This window comes from Pollachius pollachius (genome assembly GCF_949987615.1).
Source record: "Pollachius pollachius genome assembly, chromosome: 17".
NCBI classification, from domain to species: domain Eukaryota; kingdom Metazoa; phylum Chordata; class Actinopteri; order Gadiformes; family Gadidae; genus Pollachius; species Pollachius pollachius.
Genome location: NC_136950.1, coordinates 7,561,871 through 7,582,500, shown reverse-complemented (window position 1 = coordinate 7,582,500; position 20,630 = coordinate 7,561,871). Strand labels below are relative to the sequence as shown.

At 46.3% G+C, this 20,630-nt stretch overlaps 2 protein-coding genes across 4 annotated transcripts; one reads left to right on the top strand and one right to left on the bottom strand.

The window, feature by feature from the left end:
• The first annotated feature begins 198 nt into the window (after window positions 1-198).
• On the top strand, window positions 199-10,497 carry mastl (microtubule associated serine/threonine kinase-like). Of its 2 annotated transcripts, XM_079754703.1 has the most exons (13): window positions 199-419; window positions 2,821-2,958; window positions 3,057-3,196; window positions 3,308-3,396; window positions 3,491-3,597; window positions 3,880-4,042; window positions 4,652-4,800; window positions 5,300-6,253; window positions 6,574-6,715; window positions 7,052-7,072; window positions 7,786-7,899; window positions 8,223-8,324; window positions 9,480-10,497. In XM_079754703.1, the coding sequence occupies exons 1-13, from the start codon at window positions 237-239 to the stop codon at window positions 9,635-9,637; spliced, it is 2,460 nt and encodes an 819-aa protein (XP_079610829.1). In that variant the 5' UTR covers window positions 199-236; the 3' UTR covers window positions 9,638-10,497. The 2 variants fall into 2 exon arrangements, with proteins under 2 accessions (XP_079610829.1, XP_079610830.1); XM_079754704.1 differs by lacking the exon at window positions 7,052-7,072.
• Window positions 10,498-11,234: 737 nt separating this feature from the next.
• Window positions 11,235-20,519, bottom strand: acbd5a (acyl-CoA binding domain containing 5a). Of its 2 annotated transcripts, none has more exons than XM_079754941.1 (13): window positions 20,414-20,519; window positions 19,980-20,100; window positions 19,412-19,532; window positions 18,794-18,866; window positions 18,348-18,465; window positions 17,114-17,344; window positions 16,703-16,873; window positions 15,018-15,109; window positions 14,469-14,697; window positions 13,575-13,783; window positions 13,118-13,177; window positions 12,787-12,931; window positions 11,235-12,660 (listed from the first exon to the last, which is right to left on the bottom strand). In XM_079754941.1, exons 2-13 carry the CDS (start codon window positions 20,068-20,070, stop codon window positions 12,518-12,520), a joined length of 1,683 nt encoding a protein of 560 aa, XP_079611067.1. In that variant the 5' UTR covers window positions 20,071-20,100; window positions 20,414-20,519; the 3' UTR covers window positions 11,235-12,517. The 2 variants fall into 2 exon arrangements, with proteins under 2 accessions (XP_079611067.1, XP_079611068.1); XM_079754942.1 differs by having other exon boundaries at window positions 12,509-12,660; window positions 12,787-12,896.
• Window positions 20,520-20,630: the final 111 nt, after the last annotated feature.

Here is a 20,630-nt window from a genome sequence, read left to right as displayed (position 1 = left end):
CAGAATATTTTCAAGTTGATTGTATCATAAATTATTATCCAGAATCGCTTAATTTAGGTTCAAAAGCCTCTGCTTTGGCACAGGCAGTGCGTCGAACCCCGCCTCTCAGGACCCACGGCAGAAGTGCGGATTTCAAAATTTCAAAACAAACCCGACTTGTTTGGACGTGTTTTTCCACATGAAGCCGAGCGAGGCATACCGCCTTTTCTTATTATACAGAACTTAAAAATAACAACATGGACGCAAAAGAGAAGCACCCTAAAGATGAATCCAACTCAATTGTAAAGCCATGTGATCCACGGAAGCCAGCTTCCATCGAGGACTTCATGATCCTGAAGCCCATCAGCCGGGGAGCCTTTGGAAAGGTGTACCTTGCACGGAAAAAATGCAGGCCAAATGCTCAGCTGTATGCCATCAAGGTAACGTGGTTTATCAACCAGTATTCAGGTTTCTACCTATGTATTATGTTAGACGCTTTTGTGCATACGTTGTCTTAATTGTGTTTTTGTATACACAGTACTTTTGTCCTCTCTCCTCAGCGACTTAAGTGCATTCAGCAATGAAGATATTCACCAAAAAAACTGGAAGGTCAACGTGATTGCGTAAAATAATCATGAAATACATATGCTTAAATAAGAGACAAGACAATGAGACATTTATTATTTTCAAATTAATTGTTCGTCATTCACCAAGATGCAGTCTGAACAGATTCGTTTTCAACCTGCGAAGGAAGATGGGTAGGGTCTCAGTTGTCAAAAATCTCTAGAAGTGTAAGTGACCGGCCTTAAATCCAGACTAGGAAGGGTCCAGAAGATTGTTCTAGTGGAGGTATGCAGAGGGTTGGTTAAGCTGCATGTACTTTGCATGGGTATTTAGAGATACATGGTAGAATTGAGACATGTCTGTAATTCTACACATCAGATGGGGTGTGTCACGTGTGTGATTTCTTTAAAAGAAGGTTCAATCTTGCTGCTTTAAGGGCAGTAGGAAAGCAAGCAGTAGTCCAAGATGTGTCCATGAGATGGGTAAGGGTAGGAAGGGTGTCAGGAGCAATAGACAATGGTGAGATGGGATAGGGTCCAGAGGGCAGGTTGTTGGGCGGTGGGAAGTGAGACCTCTTTGGGAGAGGGAGGTGAAAAGGGAGTTGACCACAGGTGGGTGATGAAATGAGGAGTATCTATCTTTCAAACAAAAAACACTATTAGGTAGGTGGGGGAGTGACAGGTTGTTGGAGAAGATGGGAAGATTTTTTTAGGGGATTAGAGACGGAAGATTGCATTTTAGATGACAGAATGAACTTGTAGCAGCAGATAGGAGGCCAAAAAAACGCAAAGTGATTGGTAGGCAAGAAGGTTGTCAGGGCGCTTGGATTCGCACCACACTCTTTCAGCTGCCCGTAGTGAGGTTCTTTTAGCATGCACTGAGTCTGACAACCAAGGCGCCAGAGGGGTCGGGCGAGCCCGCTGATAGGTGAGTGTCCAGAGACGAGGGCAAAAAAGAGAGAAGAATGTCCGTGGCCGAGTAGGGAGGCATGAGTGAGAAGGAGTCCGGTGAGGGGAGAGCTGATGGCGAAGGTTTGGGAGGTTGAGAGAGTAAGATAAGAAGTGGTCTGAGATGTAAAGTGGAGATACAGAAACTTAGGTCGTTGGTAGTGCAGTTCCTGGTTTATATTAGGCTGAGTTGGTTACCAGCTTTCAATGTGTAGGGGGGAGAGAGCGAAAGAAGATATAAACAACGGTTGAGATTTAGACATGTCAGGATGTGGAAATCACAGAGAAATAGCAGCAGGGGGCCCTCTTCAGGGATGTTGGCTAGGAGATTAAAATTCCTCCCAGAATCCCCAGAGAGCACCTGGTGGGCGGTAGAGCAGTAAAGGGCGCTACAGCAATGTTTTAATTCCACTGGTTAAATTACACACACAGTGGGAAATTAGAAAGAGGGAGTGAACTGAGTAAGGGAGTAAAGAGAAAACTTTCATTTGGGGGAGATTAGCCAACCAGTTCCCAAACCAGTCTCCATTTATGTCTCCTTGCATGCAACACATTGCATTTGCATTTTCTTGTATGTGCAATTTCTCTGAGCCCATTTATATTTGTGTGTGTGTGTGTGTGTGTGTGTGTGTGTGTGTGTGTGTGTGTGTGTGTGTGTGTGTGTGTGTGTGTGTGTGTGTGTGTGTGTGTGTGTGTGTGTGTGTGTGTGTGTGTGTGTGTGTGTGTGTGTGTGTGTGTGGCAGACTGCAGTGAGGGGAGTGGTAGGTCATGCAACCTGCTGGCTCCACCCCCAAGCCATGGACTTCCTCCAATTAACGAGGCAGGCCTTAAGGCCATTAAGCTGGAGTGCTGGCTGTGCTGGCTGCTCTGAAAGAGCAGGCTACCACAAGCCGGAGCTAGGGCTAGCAAGCTACAGAGAGAACTACGGATTGGGGATTACCCTGTTTCCCCCACCCTGGTGGTTTTGTTTACGCAGTGAATAAACCATCCTGAGTTGGACCGGCTCTCTGTGTTCTGTGTTTTTATCATTCCACTTTGGTGGTGTGGAAACCCCACACCCACTGGCCTGCAACAATATATATGTCTGTGTGTGTGTGCATATATATATATATATATATATATATATATATATATATATATATATATATATATATATATATATATATATATATATATATATATATATATATATATATATATCTCTATCTCTCTATCCGTACAGTTTACTTGAACAACACTTATATTTCCAATATTTTGAGTTGCGTAAGACCAGCAGAAACAGAAACATTTTACTCTGCAATTAACAAAATAATCTGAATTTGACTACTAGGTGATGAAGAAAGCCCACATGGTGGATAAGAACATGACGGGCCAGATGAAGGGAGAGAGGGATGCCCTGGCCATCTGCAAAAGTCCCTTTGTGGTCCACCTGTACTACTGCCTTCAAACGGCCACCAAAGTCTTTCTGGTAACATTTGCAGATTCATGTTTTCTCACTATGTTCTGCAATAGTCTCTTTCTACAAGGTGTTAATTTATCATGATATTTCAATGCTTTAATTTGCAGGTAATGGAATATCTCATTGGTGGCGACGTTAAGTCTCTCCTCCAGATCTATGGTTATTTTGACCAGGATATGGCTGTGAAATACATTATAGAAGTATCACTTGCGTTGGACTACCTGCACCGTCACAGTATAATACACAGGTGGGTGGATTGTTCACAGAATCTTTGGCGGCGGTAACCAGAAGTGTCTTGTTTGTTCCTCCTGCTGTTCTTCTGAATGTATGGATCTGATCTGGAACACACTGTTTGTAGGGACCTGAAACCTGACAATATGCTGATCTCCAACGAAGGACACATCAAACTGACAGACTTTGGTCTTTCTAAAGTTAAGCTGGATAGAGGTACAGAAGCCTATCTTGTGGCACCAGAAACCTGCTGATGGACATGTTATGTAGTTACAGTACCATTCATGCTGGCCCTTGTTTTCTGTGACAGAGCTGAATCTGTCGGACATCCTGAACACCCCTTCCCTGGCCAAGCCTGATAAACACTACTCTCGAACCCCTGGCCAGGTCCTCTCCTTAATCAGCTCTCTAGGATTTGTAAGTAACACAAAGGTCTTTTTGTCACACACACATCTGTAAGTGTATGTTTGCAGGGCCCAACACTTACTTTCAGAGTTTGGCATACTGCTGGAACAACAAGGGATTAGCTTTTGACTGGCAAAATACCTCCCACGATAAGAGGATACTTAATCAATCTCCTGGCTGGGAAATCCAACTTAAGACTGTATGACAAAAGAAAATTGTATGCCATATTTTGTATTTGAAGGATAGCAGCTCAGTCCCGGCCTGTGTTTACAAACCATCCCCTCGCTCCACCAGAACACACCAGAAGCGGAGAACCGGCGCAGGTGTAGCACGTCCGCGGTGCCCAGCCCCATGTCATGTGACCGCGCCGAGCGAAGGCAGCAGTCCCCGTGCTCGCTGCAGGTCAAGAGGAAGAAGAATCGCACGTTCGGGCCTGGTGGCTCCTCCCAGAAACGCGGTACGTCGCAGTGTAGGTCCTCCTACGATCTGTCCCACTGGATCGACCCGTCCCTCTTACACTGAAAGCCGAGGTGTGTCTGTTTCGCTCGGCTCATTTGAAATTCAGTAACGCTGTTCCTTATTGGCTCCCATGAGGTCTCTCGGACCCGCCCTCAAAGCTTCTCCCGTCCTGCTCTGTCAACATGTGATGTGCAAGGGTCGTCTCTAACCGAATCATCATCATACAAGATATTCAATTGTAATGTGTCTGATTCATAATTAATCTATCATAGACCAGTCCAACGGAACTTACACTGAATTGAGACACATGAACTGCAGCCATTGAGGAGTAGGGTTAGGGCTTCTTGCTCAAGGGTGCAGACATGGTGGGTATCAAATAAAATGTAAATTTATTTGTAAAGCACATTTAAAAAAACAACAGTAGTTGACCAAAGTGCTAAAAAAAAAGATAAAACAAACAACAATAATACAAGTAACAATCAAAAAACAAAGATAAAACAAACTACAATAAAACAAAGGACAATCATGCATCTTTACTACACACTAGGTGCACCGTTTCATGCCCACGTTATGTCAGGGCCAGCTAACGCTATCTTGCCTCCCGCAGCGGCCATGAAGAGCATTTTCAGCCCGCGGTCCCTGGGCAAGAACCTGACCCCCACCCTGCTGACGACCCGGCGGAGGTTCGAGACCATGAGCGCCGTCAGCAACACCGAGTCGGAGGGCGAGGGCAGCCCGCTGTGGGAGTGTGAGGAGGTCGGTGCTCCACCACATGCTGCCATTAACTGAGTGGTCTCCACCATATTATGGGCTGTACATTTTAGGGAGAACACCGTTCAAATGTAAAACAATTACTTGGACTTTTGGTCTAAGTAAGAACGTTTTTTCAAAAATGACTTTGTGTTCAACTTTGTGTTCAAATACATGAGATTTCTCATCGGTCAAAACCTGCATGGTCCGAGTTTTGTCTTGGAGTCAAACACACCAGCTACACCCTGGCCATTAGTCAAACGTGTTGACAGGGACAGGCCTAACGTAGTAGACATAGCCAGGGTAAGGACTTTCCAACCATTTCACCTTCCTGGGGCCTGATCACCTGCAACACTATCATATTTTTTTTATCGCATTAGAGAAGCAATATACGCATTGAAATCTAACTTGGTGACCCAAAGGGTGTGAAATATCAGTAACACTATTCCATGTTCATAATCAGGGGGTATGTGGTGCATTGATGCTCAGCATTGTTGATCCTCAGAAAGAAAACAAACCTGTAAGCAACATGGCCGTGGGCGAGACGCCTTCCGGCACCCGGCCGATAAAGACAGAGTCCGTCCGTCCTGATGCAGACCGGGGCCTCGAACTGACCTCGTCCGATAAGTTCAGGTTTTCAGCCGAGGCGGCCTGCGGACCGCCCGCACACCCCACCACCGTGCCCCAGGGGAACGACCCCCGGCCTGGGACGGACGGTCAGGCGGCCAGCCTGGCGCCCGGGAAGAGGACGTTCTCGGACGTGGAGAAGAGCCCCGAGGCGGCGGCGGAGATCCAGGCCAAGCGGGCCAACACGGCCTACCAGCGCGCCTTCCAGATCCCCCCCGAGGAGAGGCCCTCGGGGCTCACCGGGGCGTTCTCCACCGTCTGCCTGGAGGACTTCAGGGCTTCCCCCTGCATCTCCAGCCCGCTCAGCGTCACCAAGAACCTCTTCTGCGAGCTGCACGACCCCGCGGAGGAGGTGTTCCTGGCCCCGGGGCCGGAGGACTCCAGCTTTACCTCCGACCAGGACCTCTGCCGCAACCTGTGCCTGGACTCGGACGGCTCCCTGAACGAGGGCTCCGCGCTCGTCGGCGAGAGCCCCGCGTCGGAGGCGTCCAGCCGCCGCACGCCGTCCCCGGGCGCGGAGCGCTCTGGGGACCGGGAGGCCTCGACGGAGCCCACCCCGCAGAGGCCCGCGCTGGGCTGCAACCTGTTCCGCCGGGGGGAGCTCCAGTCGCCCGCGGGCGCGACCACCCCCCCCCCTCCGGCCGCCCAGTCGCTGTGCTTCCTGAAGCCCCGGCCCGGGGTGGCGTTCCGCAGCTACTGCAGCTCCATCAGCCGCTCCAACTTCTCCAGCCACTCGGTGGAGTCCATGGACACGTCCTCCATGGCGCCCTTCGTCACGGGCGGCGTCACGCCCGTCCAGAGGACGCACAGCTCCAACGGCTCCCGCTATCAGGTGGGGCGGAGGATGAGGAGGATGATGATGATGATGAGGATGACGTGTAATGCTAATCATAGTAGTACTGTACATGCTAAAGATAATCGTCATGGTGGATGCTAGTGATGCATAGTAATGATGCATACTTATGGGGCTCGCTGCTAATCCACAAGTCACCGGTATTGGGGGTTCGAAGCTCATATATCAAGGAAATATCCATTTTAACCATTAATAAAAAAAAGAATTGGCATAGTTTTAAATCGTCATGTCATGTTCCTCCCATGTTTTAATAATTTAAACTTTGCGTGTTTTTTCTCTGGTTTCTCTCGGTGAGCCAGACGCCCCAGCCCATGACGCCGTCCCACACCCCCTTCAGGACCCCCAAGAGTGTTCGCCGGGGCCCCGTGCCGGCCCTGGGGGCCCAGATACTGGGCACCCCAGACTATCTGGCCCCGGAACTCCTGCTGGGCAAACCGCACGGTAAGGGTTACAAGATGTGAAGAAAACACGCTGGATATCTGAAGGATCTGTTCATGAGTCAAGCATTAGCAAGTGAACCAACAAGGGCTCGGCATACGAGAAATTAGTGGTGCTGCACTGCTACATGAAGGAATATGAATGGCATACAAGAGCAAATTAGCATTTTAGTTCTTGATATACATTGAACAACTATCAACAAGACAGGTGTGCAGTATGCGATTGCATACTGCGCTTGAAACAAGTGCCGCATTTGAAACAATGTACATGAAGTACTGTATGTTTTATGTCAGGAGATCGACGTGGTATAGCATTTTATGACGGGTCTTCTGTTTGTAGTTTCAGGATACGGTTGTTGTGGTGAGTTTTATTAAAAAGACAAATGAAAACCTTGCTGCTTCACGCTTCCCCCCCGACCCACTAATAGGGATGAGGCAAAATGGCTGCCTGGCTTTTGCTGATTTTGGTTTGGTGCTTAAACCTTGTTCAGCTGGACTTCTAACAGGAGATGGGGATCTTTTTAGTGTGTGGCAGTCTCCATAATGAGGCAAAGGGGGGCCTTTGTGATTGACACTAACCTGGTTGATAGCGATGTGTTGCGGGGTCACATGCTGTCAAAAGATCAGCTGGGCTTTTAAGATGGACACAATCGGGGTCTTGTCTTAAAAGATGTGATTTGCTATGCTGTTTGTTTTTGCCTAGATGTCTCACGCATATTCTGTTATTTAAATTGCCTGCTGCCATACGTTTCCATAAAATATATATTTTTAATTAAATATAATTCAATAGAATAAGTTATTTTAACTAACTTGGAATGAAAAAGCAGGGTTTAGCAGTTTATAACCTCATTTGAACAACTGTTTTCAAAAGAATGAATGTTCATTCATGCACCCCACTGGTGCAGTTGGCTTGGGATGCTTTGAAATTGGATCCTCGCTCGTCCAGTTATCTAACCTCGTTATAGTCCCTCGCTCACCCACCGCTGCTGTGAAGTAAAAAGCACACTCCTAACCAGAATGCCTGAAGAGTGCATCTCACAGGCCATTCCTGACCGTCCGTCCGTCCTCCTCTAGACTTCATGGTGGACTGGTGGGCCCTGGGGGTGTGCCTGTTTGAGTTCCTCACGGGCGTGCCCCCCTTCAACGACGAGACGCCGCAGCTTGTCTTCCAGAACATCCTCAACCGAGGTCAGTGGGGGTTTCCCCTCCCTCCTACGTCCCTTCAGCAGATAGCGGTCTGATTCTGGTTCTTTCTTTGAGTCAACGCTCTGCTCAAGATAATATTACTATAATTTGCATTCATTTATTTCTACCTATGAACCACCCACAATACCATAGATTTATGTTCTCAGATAGCCATTTCTTTGGCTGGCCAACATGGCTAATAAAAATGTTATTTACCGGCCGAATGTAAAATTGAACGGCCACATGAAAACATTTGCATATATAAACAATCAAGTCTAATAATTGATACATTTGAATGTTTTTTTTTTTAATGTCCCCCCCGCCAGACATCCCGTGGCCAGAGGGAGAGGAGGAGCTGTCTGGGAACGCCAGGAACGCCATCGAGATCCTGCTGACCATGGACGTGACCAAGCGAGCCGGCCTCCAGGGTGAGATTGGGTAGCTCTGCAGTTTTCTGTGTTCTCCTGCTATGAATGTACAGCATTTGACCTCCAAGTCTATAAACTGGCCCCTCTTAGACAATATTTCGACCACATAGAGCTATTTTACTAAAGTTTGAGCTCCTCGCAGTGATCGCTCATCTCAGATTTCTGAACAATGGTGTTGATACTCTTTTGCAAGGGACAACTTTACATGTTCTCCCCATACACGCAAGCATTGAAATCTTATGTTTAGTTATTTTGATGAGTTTACAACTTAACGGCTGTTCAAATAATAACCATTCTCTCGCTGGACTATTAATAATCTTCCCAAACATACGGACTCAAATCCTTCTTTTTTACGAACTACCTTACAATCTATACAATGACTCCAAACTTACTATTTATACTTTTTAAATGATTCGACTTTTAAAGCAAGAACACCCTAGCAACCACCTAGAACACCATGGAAACTACCTTAAACATCCAAGTAACCAACTTAAACCCCTTAGCAACCACCTGAAACCCCTTAGCAACCACCTAAAACCTTTTTGACATCCCCTTAAACAACATAGAATACTCCACCTTAAATAACCACCTTAAATACCCTAGAGTGAGGGTTTCTGCTAGCCTTTTCTTTGGCCTACTTAGCCGAATGTGAAATTGAAAGGCCATATTTCATACAGGTGTACACGCATGCATTATAATAAAAGAGGGCAATAGTAGGTCCATGCATTCAGTAAGCAACGCACCAACGCATATATAAATTAAATAAAAAGGTACCGGAACAAGATGGCCGTGAAGAATTATATTTACCGGTAAATCGACTTTCTAGTCGGCCATTTGCCAGTAAATGCTAATTGACTGAAACCCTGCATAGAATACCACATACAACACCATAGAAACCTCCCAGACCGTCCTACCAGCCGCTCAGAACACCCTAGTAATGACCCAGAACACCCTAGCCACCACCCAGAACACTCTTCCATAACAAATGTAGGATTAAGAATTGGAGAGAGTAAAAGTGTATCAGGCTGTTCAGGCACACCTGAGAGGTCCCAGAAATGGGATCCAGATACGGGGTTCATGCAAACTCAAAGCTGCTTCACCTTGCTCTGAGAGAAAAGGCCTTTTCACGTCCTGTTTTGTCATTTGAACCGTCAGAGCTGAGCGGCCACCCGTTGTTCGAGGGCCAGGACTGGGACGACATCCAGAACCAGGCCATGGCCTTTGTCCCCCAGCCGGAGAACGACACGGACACGTCCTACTTTGAGGCGAGGAACCAGGTCCAGCACCTCGTCGTGTCTGGGTTCAGCCTCTAGAGACCCCCGCACCTGGGGTCAGCCTTTAGAGACCAGCACACCTGGGGTCAGCCTTTAGAGACCAGCACACCTGGGTTCAGCCTCTAGAGACCAGCACACCTGGGGTCAGCCTCTAGAGACCAGCACACCTGGGGTCAGCCTCTAGAGACCAGCACACCTGGGGTCAGCCTCTAGAGACCACCACACCTGGCCGTGTCCGGGTTTAGCCTATAGGGACCATCGCACCTTGGATCCTTTTGGGTTTTACTGGCAGAGGCGATTTAATTTTAGCATTTGATTATCCTTGGGTGGTGAGGGAGGCTGATGTGTGTGTGTGTGTGTGTGTGTGTGTGTGTGTGTGTGTGTGTGTATTGACTGATTCTGTAGTTTTAAAAGGTTTTAGCAACAGTTTCACTAGGTATAAATGTAGGTCGAAAAGACTTGGAACAGGAGACTATATTTGTCTTAATTTTTTTTTTTTTACCAAACGATTGGATGGTTCTTAGTCTCTAGTGTTTATGGCTTCATGATAATGTATTGCTTCTTACTGTTAACCAGTTGCCCTCGTTTTTAACATAACAGTTGTCTAACGATATGTGTTTATAATGGTTCATAAGCGGTCTCCTCTTCAACATCAATAATGTTAATAAGCAGCTTGTAAAAAATAAGGAAATCATTAATATATTCATGTTAAATAGTACCCATGCACTTCTTCATTTTTAAAAGAAACGTGTTTTCTTATATCGTGTTTTAAAAGATTTAGTTTATGAAGGAAATTGTTTTTCTTTAGTAATGGTCACCGAATGTACCGCTGTAGCTGCTCATAAAGTTTTATGTTTCTCAAAGTGACAATGACAAATAAAATGGATGTTTGTATCATGGATTTTTTCTGGTTTAGTTGTTATTATAATAATGCTTGATTTACATCTTGCAAATCAATAAAAAAACTTTTAATACAGAAACAGTTTAAACTTTCATCTCAGAATTCGGACAAAAAAAAAGTCAATTTCTGTTGTCGGTGTGTGGCTTCCATCCTGTATGTCACAAAGTGACTCTCACTGACCTTTTTCAGGTAGCCTACCCATAATTCTGAGTTTAAACAGAACGGCAAAAAAATAATCACATGGGGCCCTTATCCTCTTCCGTATAAACTGAATCTCAGACTGAAGTATTAAAGGTCCCATGACATGCCACCAGGTGTGAGTTTGATTAGCCGATACAAGCCGTTGCTCATCTGTCAAACATCTAGGTGGACACGCCCACTTATGATGTCATAAAAGGCAGATTTTCAAAACGGCTTGTAACGGCTAATCACCCTCACACTTGGTGGCATGTCATTGGACCTTATTTCCAAGATAAAAATTCTGCACAAAGCAAGTAGTACTGCCCAAACATTTTATATTTAATGTTTCCTAACAGAGTATAGCTTTTACTATTGGCTGTTAACTAAAATATCTTTGCTCGTAACTCTAGTTTGAAATATTGTCGTCACGTTATTTGTATAAAAACAAATTGTTGGTAATCATGCAATTGGTAACATGTTTGGTGGAATTTGGGGAAATAATTGACAGGCCTGCATGTCTCAAAATACACAATCTTTTATTCGCAGCCCCTTATCGATAAACATGCAAACTCCTCCATTGGAAGGCAGAAATATAGAGAAAGCCTTAGTTGATTTCAGTAAAAAGGTAGACTTTTATTATTTGATAAAACAATTCTCTGTAAAGATTATATACTGTATATTCAAAGCTCTTGCTACATCTGATATACATTCTATATTAACACAATGCAATTTAAAATGTTGCATTTTAATTATAACAGTTATGTATACAATGCATACACACGTTCTCACTGCTTGCTAACATTGACACACGCAGTATAAGCAATATTATAACTATAACCATTGGAAATAAACTTAACATTGTCTATTTATACAATGATATCTTCACATTAAACATTTAAATTAGTTCACAAACCACAATAGCTACAGGAACCCCAGTGATGGGTGCTATAGCATGTAGCTACAGAATAAGAAAGGCTACTTGGTTAAAGACAAAAAATTCAGGTGAAATCACTCAAAACCAATTAATAACTTCATTATGACATTATTAAGTCCAGCGTAACTCACAAATTTGTAATTTTGGTCCGGGACTAAGCAGGTGTGCTTCAACAACCTTTTACATTTTATTTTTGCTACACAAGTGCTAAGCGTACCTTATGATGTTGAGGCACTTTTTCCATTTGGAAAACAATTAAATCAATATAATGTATGCAAATTATGATCAGTGAGTAAAACAGTGGATGGATATGGATTACAATAAATGATCAGGTGTAATACACAAACTTGAGATGTACTTTAAGCCATTATACTTAATAGTTACACAAACTATTGAGCCTTTTTATTGAGCCTTATTTTATTAATTATTTGAGTCGATTAACTATTTATTATCTTCACATTTGACCCTCATTGCCTCAAAACAATTATCAGAACATGTAGCAGCATTATCCGGGCAACTAATGACAAACAGGTTTGACAAACAATGCGTTATACAGAATTATGAATAATTAAAAGATGATGCCCATGGTCAAACATAAATACAGAAGCACTGTGAAAAAACACTAAAGCAGTCATCGCATGGACTAGTTTGAATGATTTAAACCGTTGATTTTCTTCTTGTTGAACCGTAATCCTCTCCTCTCAGGGTTTCCTTCCTTCTCAAAGAAAATAGTCTTTCTATACAAATCCTTCTTCTTGAAAACACAAAACTCAGGCCTTCAGTCGCCCTCAATACATTCATCTATCTTCGATTCCACATTTAGCCCAGGAGACTTCCTCTTCCTCTTGCTCGCCCTTTTTCTACTCGTCTATTGTCGTTTGGTGCCATACTCCTAGTGCAAAAGCTACTGACTGTAGTAGTGGGGGAGGGGGGGGGAACAGCTGTTAGCTACCCAAACCAACACGGCAAAAAGGATTCTCGGGTCAAATGTGGCGGTCCGTGCCATCACCATGGGGGTTCCGGTCCAAACCGCTTCAGTCGATTCTTCTAAAGGTGTTTAAAAACAAACAAAATGGCGGATGCCTTAACTGGTTCCAGAACTAGGGGTGATCGTTAAAACACTGTGGTAGTGTTAAGTGTGGGTGTTGAAATGGGGACCTTTTAATGCGTTACCTTCTCCTTCGCTGGAGGTACAGGCGGAGAAGCCACTGTACCACGAAGGGCCAGACCACCGCGAACGCCACCGTGCCGGGGGAGACGTCGAAAGGCCACCAGGACGGGGTCTGGTGGATCGACACGAGGAGGATATCATCACAAGCTAATAACACAGTGGGAGTACAAATTAAATGCCAGGTTCCCCCAAACATATCTGTTTTATAGATACTTGTATATAGTCATTTATTCATGACCTCATTTTTCTCTAATGCTTATATTTCTGCAGGTAATGTCGGCTTAGAAGCCGGGGACGTAATACGATGATGCTGATGGTGCCAATTCACTGTACCTTGCTTGACTTGTTCACTCTGGGTGACCCGAACGTAGGAGACATCGCCATCGACCTCGCCTGCAGCAAGCGGGTAATAGATGAGCAAAATTAGAGATAAAGAATTTCTTAGCCGCTACAAGCAAGCTATACAAAGATGCAGAGCATCCAACCGTGTCGCGCTACTGACCCGTGGTGCTCTACCGACCCGTGGTGCTCCACCGACCCGTGTCGCTCCTCTAACCCGTGTCGCTCCTCTAACCCGTGTCGCTCCTCTAACCCGTGTCGCTCCTCTAACCCGTGTCGCTCCTCTAACCCGTGTCGCTCCTCTAACCCGTGGTGCTCCTCTAACCCGTGTCGCTCCTCTAACCCGTGTCGCTCCTCTAACCCGTGTCGCTCCTCTAACCCGTGGCGCTCCTCTAACCCGTGTCGCTCCTCTAACCCGTGTCGCTCCTCTAACCCGTGTCGCTCCTCTAACCTGCGTTGCGCTGAGGGCCTCCAGTGTGTGCAGTCTCTGCAGGACGCTCTGCATGTCCTCCTGCAGCCGTCCCAGGGCCACCACGATCTGCTCGTTGAGGCTCCCGGCGGGGGTCCCGGCGCCCGCCCACCGTTCCCCGTCCCCCTCCTCCCCCTGCCAGCCGCCCGTCGCCAGCCGCTCCGAAGCCGAGCCCCCGGGTGGGCGGGAGCCTGGTGAAGGGACAGCAATAACAGGAAGCGTGTTGGCAGAGGCAGAAGTGGTCTGATTGGTTGTATCTGGATACCGTGCTAGGTCAGAGCTGCATTGGAGTTTTGTTTGGCCTCGCAACTTCGCGGCTCGCATCCATTTCCCTGTTGGAGGGAAATGAGAGGCTTGACGTGCGTCTGTGGTGTTGATTCCCTGTGGATCCATTTAGATGACACACACACTGGCAAATGGACGACTTACTGGTTAAGTACGGGATAATGTAAAGCGCGCCAGTCATTGTTGTGATATAAACCCTGAGGGGGCGAAGCGGGGAGGTCTTACATCACCCTGAACCTTTAACCACTGTCACACATAGCAGCAGTCTGCAGTACAAAAACAGAAGACCGTAGAGTGCTGTCATTGACCAATCAGAATCGAGTATTTAACAAAGCAGTGTAATAAGGGTAAAGTAATGGACAGGTAAGGCAGTTATTATTGCCTGGTTAAGAGTGAATAGTTACTCGGTGGGTAGACATCCATCATTGATAAGGGGGAAATAGTAACCGTAAAGGTGAGAAAGTCCAGAATAGTCAGTTATTAATTCCTGGTTTAAAAGTATCGTGATGTCCAACAGGGAATAGTTACCGGGCTAGCGGGTATAAAGGCAGCCAGAAGCAGCTGTATTCCCTGGTTCAGAGCGTCTCTTACCTCTCCCTCCTCTGACCTGGGACCTCCCTGCCGTGTCCCCGCTGCGACTCTGTCTCTGGGAGCTGCCCCCGCTGGCCTCCCCCTCCTCCCCCCCGCGCTGCACCCCCTCCTCGGGCCCCGGCAGCTCCCCCGGCGGGTGTGTGTGGGTCTCCTCCTCTGGCGTGGGGGAGAGAGAGCCCTGGCCCTCGTCTTCGTCCAGGTCCTGCGGGCTGTGGTTCCTCTCGGAGCCCTGGGGACGCAGAGAGGGGAGTGTCTCAGAACCCGGCCAGGAGACCTGATGGGACAAACACCTCATTCATCTGAAGCCTAACAAAGGGAGAGCAAAGTGGTTCTACTGGACTGCTCTATTTGAAAACTGTCATCGGCCTATAATGTATAACTGTGTTCGTTTGTCATTCATCAGTGTACTTAATTCCTTGTTGTATACTCCGTGTGTTCGTGTCTGTGTCTGTGTGTGTGTGTGTGTGTGTGTGTGTGTGTGTGTGTGTGTGTGTGTGTGTGTGTGTGTGTGTGTGTGTGTGTGTGTGTGTGTGTGTGTGTGTGTCTTGCCTCTTCCTGACCAAACTGGTCCACAGAGTCACAGTAGACCTCGCTGTCGGAGTCATTGGCCGGACTTAGACCGGACTGCTCCTCACTGGGGTCTGAAGCAGGGGAAGAAAAAAACACAACAAAACCCATCAGGCGCACGTTCACACAGTGAGGCGAAGATGGGGGTTAGACATCTCCATCTCGCTCAAGGATATTTACTCGGAGGCGGAGGGCGGTAGGGATCGAACCCGGGTCCTTTTGGGTGGGAATTGAACACCCGAGCCATTGGACTATCTCGCCCCCGTCGCAATCCTCTTCCCCTTCATCTACCGAGGACTGAATCTAAAATGCTCCGTGGGATCATCAAGAGAACCGGTGTGTTTTGGCCTGCCAGGTTGGCCTACCGCAGTAAACGGGGAGTTTGGACTATCTGGTTGTTCGGAGCACAATGTGTTTCCCTAAGGAAAAAGGGTCTGAGGCTCACCAAGGATTAAGATTAGGAGATTACCACGGTCACATGGGGAAAGAGAGAACACCTGGACAATGGAGGCCAGGGGGTAATCTAGGGGACAACCTGTTTGGAAACCATTTTAATGCGCTTCGTAGACATGCTGGGAGTAGGGCTATACTACCGTTGAATCAGTAGTACACACTCACTGCTCACTTTGGACAATGTGCCCAGATTCAGTGGCTAAACATGAACCATGAACCAGCACGCCTTTCCATCATTCTAAAAGGCCGTTGTTATGTAGTGGAGTCGACTCACAAGTCAGTCTCCAAAGGCTTGAAATAGAGACTGAGGACATTCTCCCAGGTTTAGTGGCTAAAAATGAGTGGAAACAATTAAGAGTTTAAGAATAACCTGCCTCACTGAACCAAGCCACTTTAGTGCGCCCCTTCATATGGTGACATGCAGAAGTCATGTGAGATGGTAAACACTGTCGTACCTATGTGTCTTTCTAGTCCTGGGTTAAATCTATCTAAACAAAGTAGCTGGAAATCCTTGATTTAACCAAGCTTGGGGACTGATCACACACTCGATTGAACAAAATCAAATAATGTAGCAGAGCTCTGGACATCAATTTTAAATGTTTTAAAAAGCCCTCTTACTCATGTTCCAAAGTGATTCGCTATACCTCCAGTTGGTTTCCCAATGGAGGAGAATGGGGTGAAGCATCATTACTGGTCATTCCGGATTCTTGCTGCTTTTCTTACAACTAACTTGAATCTAGATATTCACAAATTCTGAATATCGAATTCGAATTTTGTTAGGCAACAAGACCTTCAATCGTCTCGCATGGCGAAAATAGGAGCTGAGTATGACAAGTGGGAAGGATAGTGTAAAAGCTAGGGTGTGTGACTCACAGCCAGAAGGTTCTGGGTTCAATACCCCAGTGTCCACCGCCTAACCTGTCGGCATCCTGGAGCAAATGACCCCTAACCCCCTCCTGCTCCTTAACGACCTGTGTCTCAATTCACCGAATTCAAATTGGATATAAAGCATCTACTAAACGTTAGTTTTAGTAATAGACTAATAAACAGTGAACAGTACGATTTGACAAGAAATTAAGCTATGAAAATATGGAAATAATCAACAGAAATATCGGTACACCAGGTCTCAGAACCGACACGTTAACCATTAAAAACAATGAAAGTCGAACTCGAACACTGATCCACTGAACATCCAAAATGGCGGTGTTTCTGACCTGTGTGAGAGTGTCCATTGACGTGAGCTGTGTCCTGGGGGCCGTCATGGCCGTTCAGAGTAGCCTTGGGTTGAGGTCTGTTGGTCAGGTGGGGACCACCATTAGCCATCTTTCCATTGGTCAGGTGACCCTTGCTTCTCCTCGACGAAGCATTTTTATTGGAGTTATGGTCTGTAATCCAAATTGTGAATGGTCAGCAATAGTAGTCCACACTTACTTTAATCTTCCTTTTCACATTGGCGCGTGAGCGAATACAAGAACTGCGCCAACCTCACTATTGTTTAAGAGAGGGACCGATCCATCAATTTGAACATGGCCAACCTTAAAACAGTTCATTTTCCCTAGTGGGGCCAAAACACAACAGCAAAAAAATGACAGACAATAAGTTAGAAGTTGATTGGTCTTCATTACCTTTTTTGACCTTGTGTGTCTCCACCTCTTCTGCCTCCTCCTCCTCCTCCTCATCTTCGTCCTCATCATCATCATCATCGTCCTCCTCCTCTTCCTCTGCAGGTTCCCCGGCCAGGAGCTCGGTTCTGGTTCTGGTGGGCCGGCCCTCCAGAGAGCCGTTCAGCTCCATGTTCCTGATGATGCTCTTGGTGACACACTTCGACGGTCTCGAAGACAGCATCGTCCCGAAGCCTGCGACCACAAACCCCTGGTCAGTACAGAGAGCAGGCAAATACCACTGCCGGGGTCTGGGGTTTAAGTCACTGTCTAGCTCAACGGGTAGAGCAAGGCATCAACACTGCTAGGGTTAGGGGTTCAATTCCCTGTCTAGCTCAACTGTTTGAGCAAGGCCTGACCACTGCCACAGTTGGGGGGTTTGATTCCCTGTCTAGCTCAACTGGTAGAGCAAGCCATGACCACTGCCAGGGTTGGGGTTATATTATATCTCTAGTACAACTGGTAGAGCAAGGCATGACCGCTTCCAGGGTTAGGGGTTAGTGTCCCTGTCTAGCTCAACTGGTAGAGCAAGGTTGATGCCTTGCGTGTTTGCACCCACTCGACTGAATTGCAAAACATATTTATTCAGACATCCTACAGCTAGCGTAAAACAGTGACCGCACATTCTTTGGACAACGATGGAAGCCTACATTACCCAAGTCTATTACAGTTACTAGGTCTATTTTATGATGGCAAGATGGACGACACTAGTTGACAACATTGCTGCATTTGGATGTGGTGGGACTCTACAAGGAGCAAACAAACAGCTTCACCTTCATACCATAGACGCTCACGTTATACCCTATGATATTGGCTCAATAACTAGGTAAACAATGCGTTTTACATTGTGACTATCTATATATGGGATGAGGTCTTGCTGACATCTGAGCACAAATACAACAGACAAACGTCTCTCATTCTCCCCTATGTTCCTACCGTACGCACTACAGGGTTCTAGGGGATGGAGGGATCAATTGCACGTCACTAAATGATAGCACCACACGGCAGTAGATCGGGGGGGGGTCGACACACAGCGATGTACTTGCCTTCAAGCTGCCTAGCAAACCGTGTCAAACGGGCTGAGCGTGTGATGAAAGAGGAGGATTAAAACTCAACAGACGGACAAGATAAGGACGGTGAATCGACAAAAGACAAGCAGAAAACCCCATGCGGTAGGAGGCGAGGGGGAGCGCCTTACCGCTGCTCAGGTCGGATATCTGCGTTATCCTCTTCTTCTCGTCCACCAGCTCGTAGAACGGACCCATCACCTTCAGCAGCTCCTCCACCTCGTCCGTGATCGGCATTCCCTCCAGGATCTGCGGATCAATGGCGCATCAGTAATCGATCGATCAATACGTCTCCGACTGAGGCTTAGCCCATGTGTGCACTCCACATCGCCAGACGACGTGCTTCAGGAGCGAGGTGTGATGAACACGTTACTGTGCACCAGTACACTTGACAAACTCCCTGTTATAATCCAACGCACAATTCAGCGTTATAAAATATACAGGCATGTATTGTCTTCATATTTTACTTGAAATCAATTGGTTGCTTAGCAATAGTTTATTGATGAGGACATTTACTGACTGACAAAGACACAGAATGAGACCGAAAGAGGGAGAAAGAATAGCGACAAATAGTTACCAGCTTCATCTCATTCACATAGGCCGCCATTGCCTCTTCCTTTGCCATGTCCCCAAGGGAATTCCAAGCATCCCTAAAAGGCACAAAAACACAAGTTACATAACACATTTATAATGAGTTTGGAGAGACACAACGCTCTTTTTCTACTTTGCTTTTCAATTTATTAATGGTCGACTTCAAATAAAACTTTTCAACTTCAGTTTAGAGTTAGGGTGATTTCACTGTTGTTAGTTTAGTGAGGTTATTTAAGGTCGGAACCAAGGGTCAACTCAGTTCTGTGGTGTTAGTTTAGTGAGGTTATTTAAGGTCCAAACCGTGGTGGGTCAAAGAGCCCTTGGATACGCTCAGAGGGGGTGTGCAAATAAATAAACATCCCATAAACATCAAGAACAGCTTCCAACAGTTTATATATTGGAGCATTATTTCCACTGTGTCCCACAGACACATGAAACCCCCCATGCGGCTATGTAGGTAGGAGGTTGCATTCCCTGCGGTATCATTCACTGCCCAGGTCCAAAGATCCTTCTCTCTCTCTCTCTCTCTCTCTCAGTTTATAAACAGGGTGATAAGACAGCGGCGAGAAATAGGGAACTTTGTATGATCCAAGGAACCATGTACCATTTTGCTTTGCCCACAGCATCCCAGAAGCCAGGCCGCAGGATTGTGCATGGGCCTAGCGTGGCCTGCTTGTAATAGCTGTAGAATTTGAGCATCATGTCGTTTGACGGCTGAAAAGAACCTGGGTACAAAAAAATGTATTGGATTATGTATTGCACTGACTCTTGAGACATGTCAACATTCTGAGTGTGGTTTACAACAATGTGCCAGTTACTTACACTTAATATATAACATAGATATGTCATGTAGACATTGATGGGTTTAATGGGGAAGGTGTTCTGCCAAAAGTACAGCCTTAAGAGTGACAAGTGCAATGCTTGTATATGGGTTAGGGGCAATTACATCGCCCATTTAACAATCTGTTTGCAACAGAGGTGTACCAACTCTGGAAACTACTTCTGAGGTTCACCAACCTATATGCGTCTGTGTGAGTCTATAAATGTATCATTCTTCAGTCCCCAGCCCACCTGTCTCTCCTCGAGTAGGAGCTACGGATACCGACTGTACGTGAACAGCACCGACACTGCTGTTCTGATGACAGTGAATACAGTATGTAGGTCGTCCTTACCGTCCGGAGGTAAACTCTTGATCACTTTCACGGCTGCCTCGAAGCGCAGCAGTGTCAGTGGATTTCCAGTCTCCATGCTGACGCACTCCATGACGAAGCCAGACAATCAAAATAAAACAACCTTCGGGGTCGAGAAACAGGCAGCGGTTTAGGGGCAGATACACGCATGCGTGATCAGTGGATTTGGCACAGCCGGATAAAGATATTGATTACAGTAATAAGACGCCAGATATGGAAATCGTTTGGGAAGCCGTCGCGTCTTAAAGTCTCCATGTTATGGAAAGAAAATCACAAAGCCTAGTGTTTTGAGGACAGCACCAGTAGGAGGCTGTGTCGGTGTGCTGACCCAGTTCTAATAAATTCATGTACACCAAATACAATACAGACTAATCGACGCTTCGCAGCAAAATAGCTAGTAACATTAGTTGACTTACCATGAAGAAATCAAGGCTATATATCAGCGGGGAGATCTATAACGCCTACAAACAGACGCCATAAACAGCTAAGTAATGACAGGCACTGTACGCTCAGGGAGTTGTAGTTCTCGACAATCTTGACGGGAACTTTGCAACCACATTAAGAGGATAGTTCCTACACATCCCAGAATGCCTTACGTGGACAGGCACTGCAGGGAAGTGTAGTTAGAAAGCA

What these genes read in the sequence shown, in the direction of transcription:
- acbd5a (XM_079754941.1), bottom strand. Translation starts at nt 20,070, where the DNA reads ATGGAGTGCGTCAGCATGGAGACTGGAAATCCACTGACACTGCTGCGC. An exon ending in GATATCCGACCTGAGCAGCG is followed by an intron (nt 17,345 to 18,347) that starts GTAAGGCGCTCC and finishes TTGTGGTCGCAG; the next exon opens with GCTTCGGGACGATGCTGTCT. An exon ending in ACCAGTTTGGTCAGGAAGAG is followed by an intron (nt 14,698 to 15,017) that starts GCAAGACACACA and finishes CTGCGTCCCCAG; the next exon opens with GGCTCCGAGAGGAACCACAG.
- mastl (XM_079754703.1), top strand. Translation starts at nt 237, where the DNA reads ATGGACGCAAAAGAGAAGCACCCTAAAGATGAATCCAACTCAATTGTA. An exon ending in CGTCACAGTATAATACACAG is followed by an intron (nt 3,197 to 3,307) that starts GTGGGTGGATTG and finishes CACTGTTTGTAG; the next exon opens with GGACCTGAAACCTGACAATA. An exon ending in CAAGCGAGCCGGCCTCCAGG is followed by an intron (nt 8,325 to 9,479) that starts GTGAGATTGGGT and finishes TTGAACCGTCAG; the next exon opens with AGCTGAGCGGCCACCCGTTG.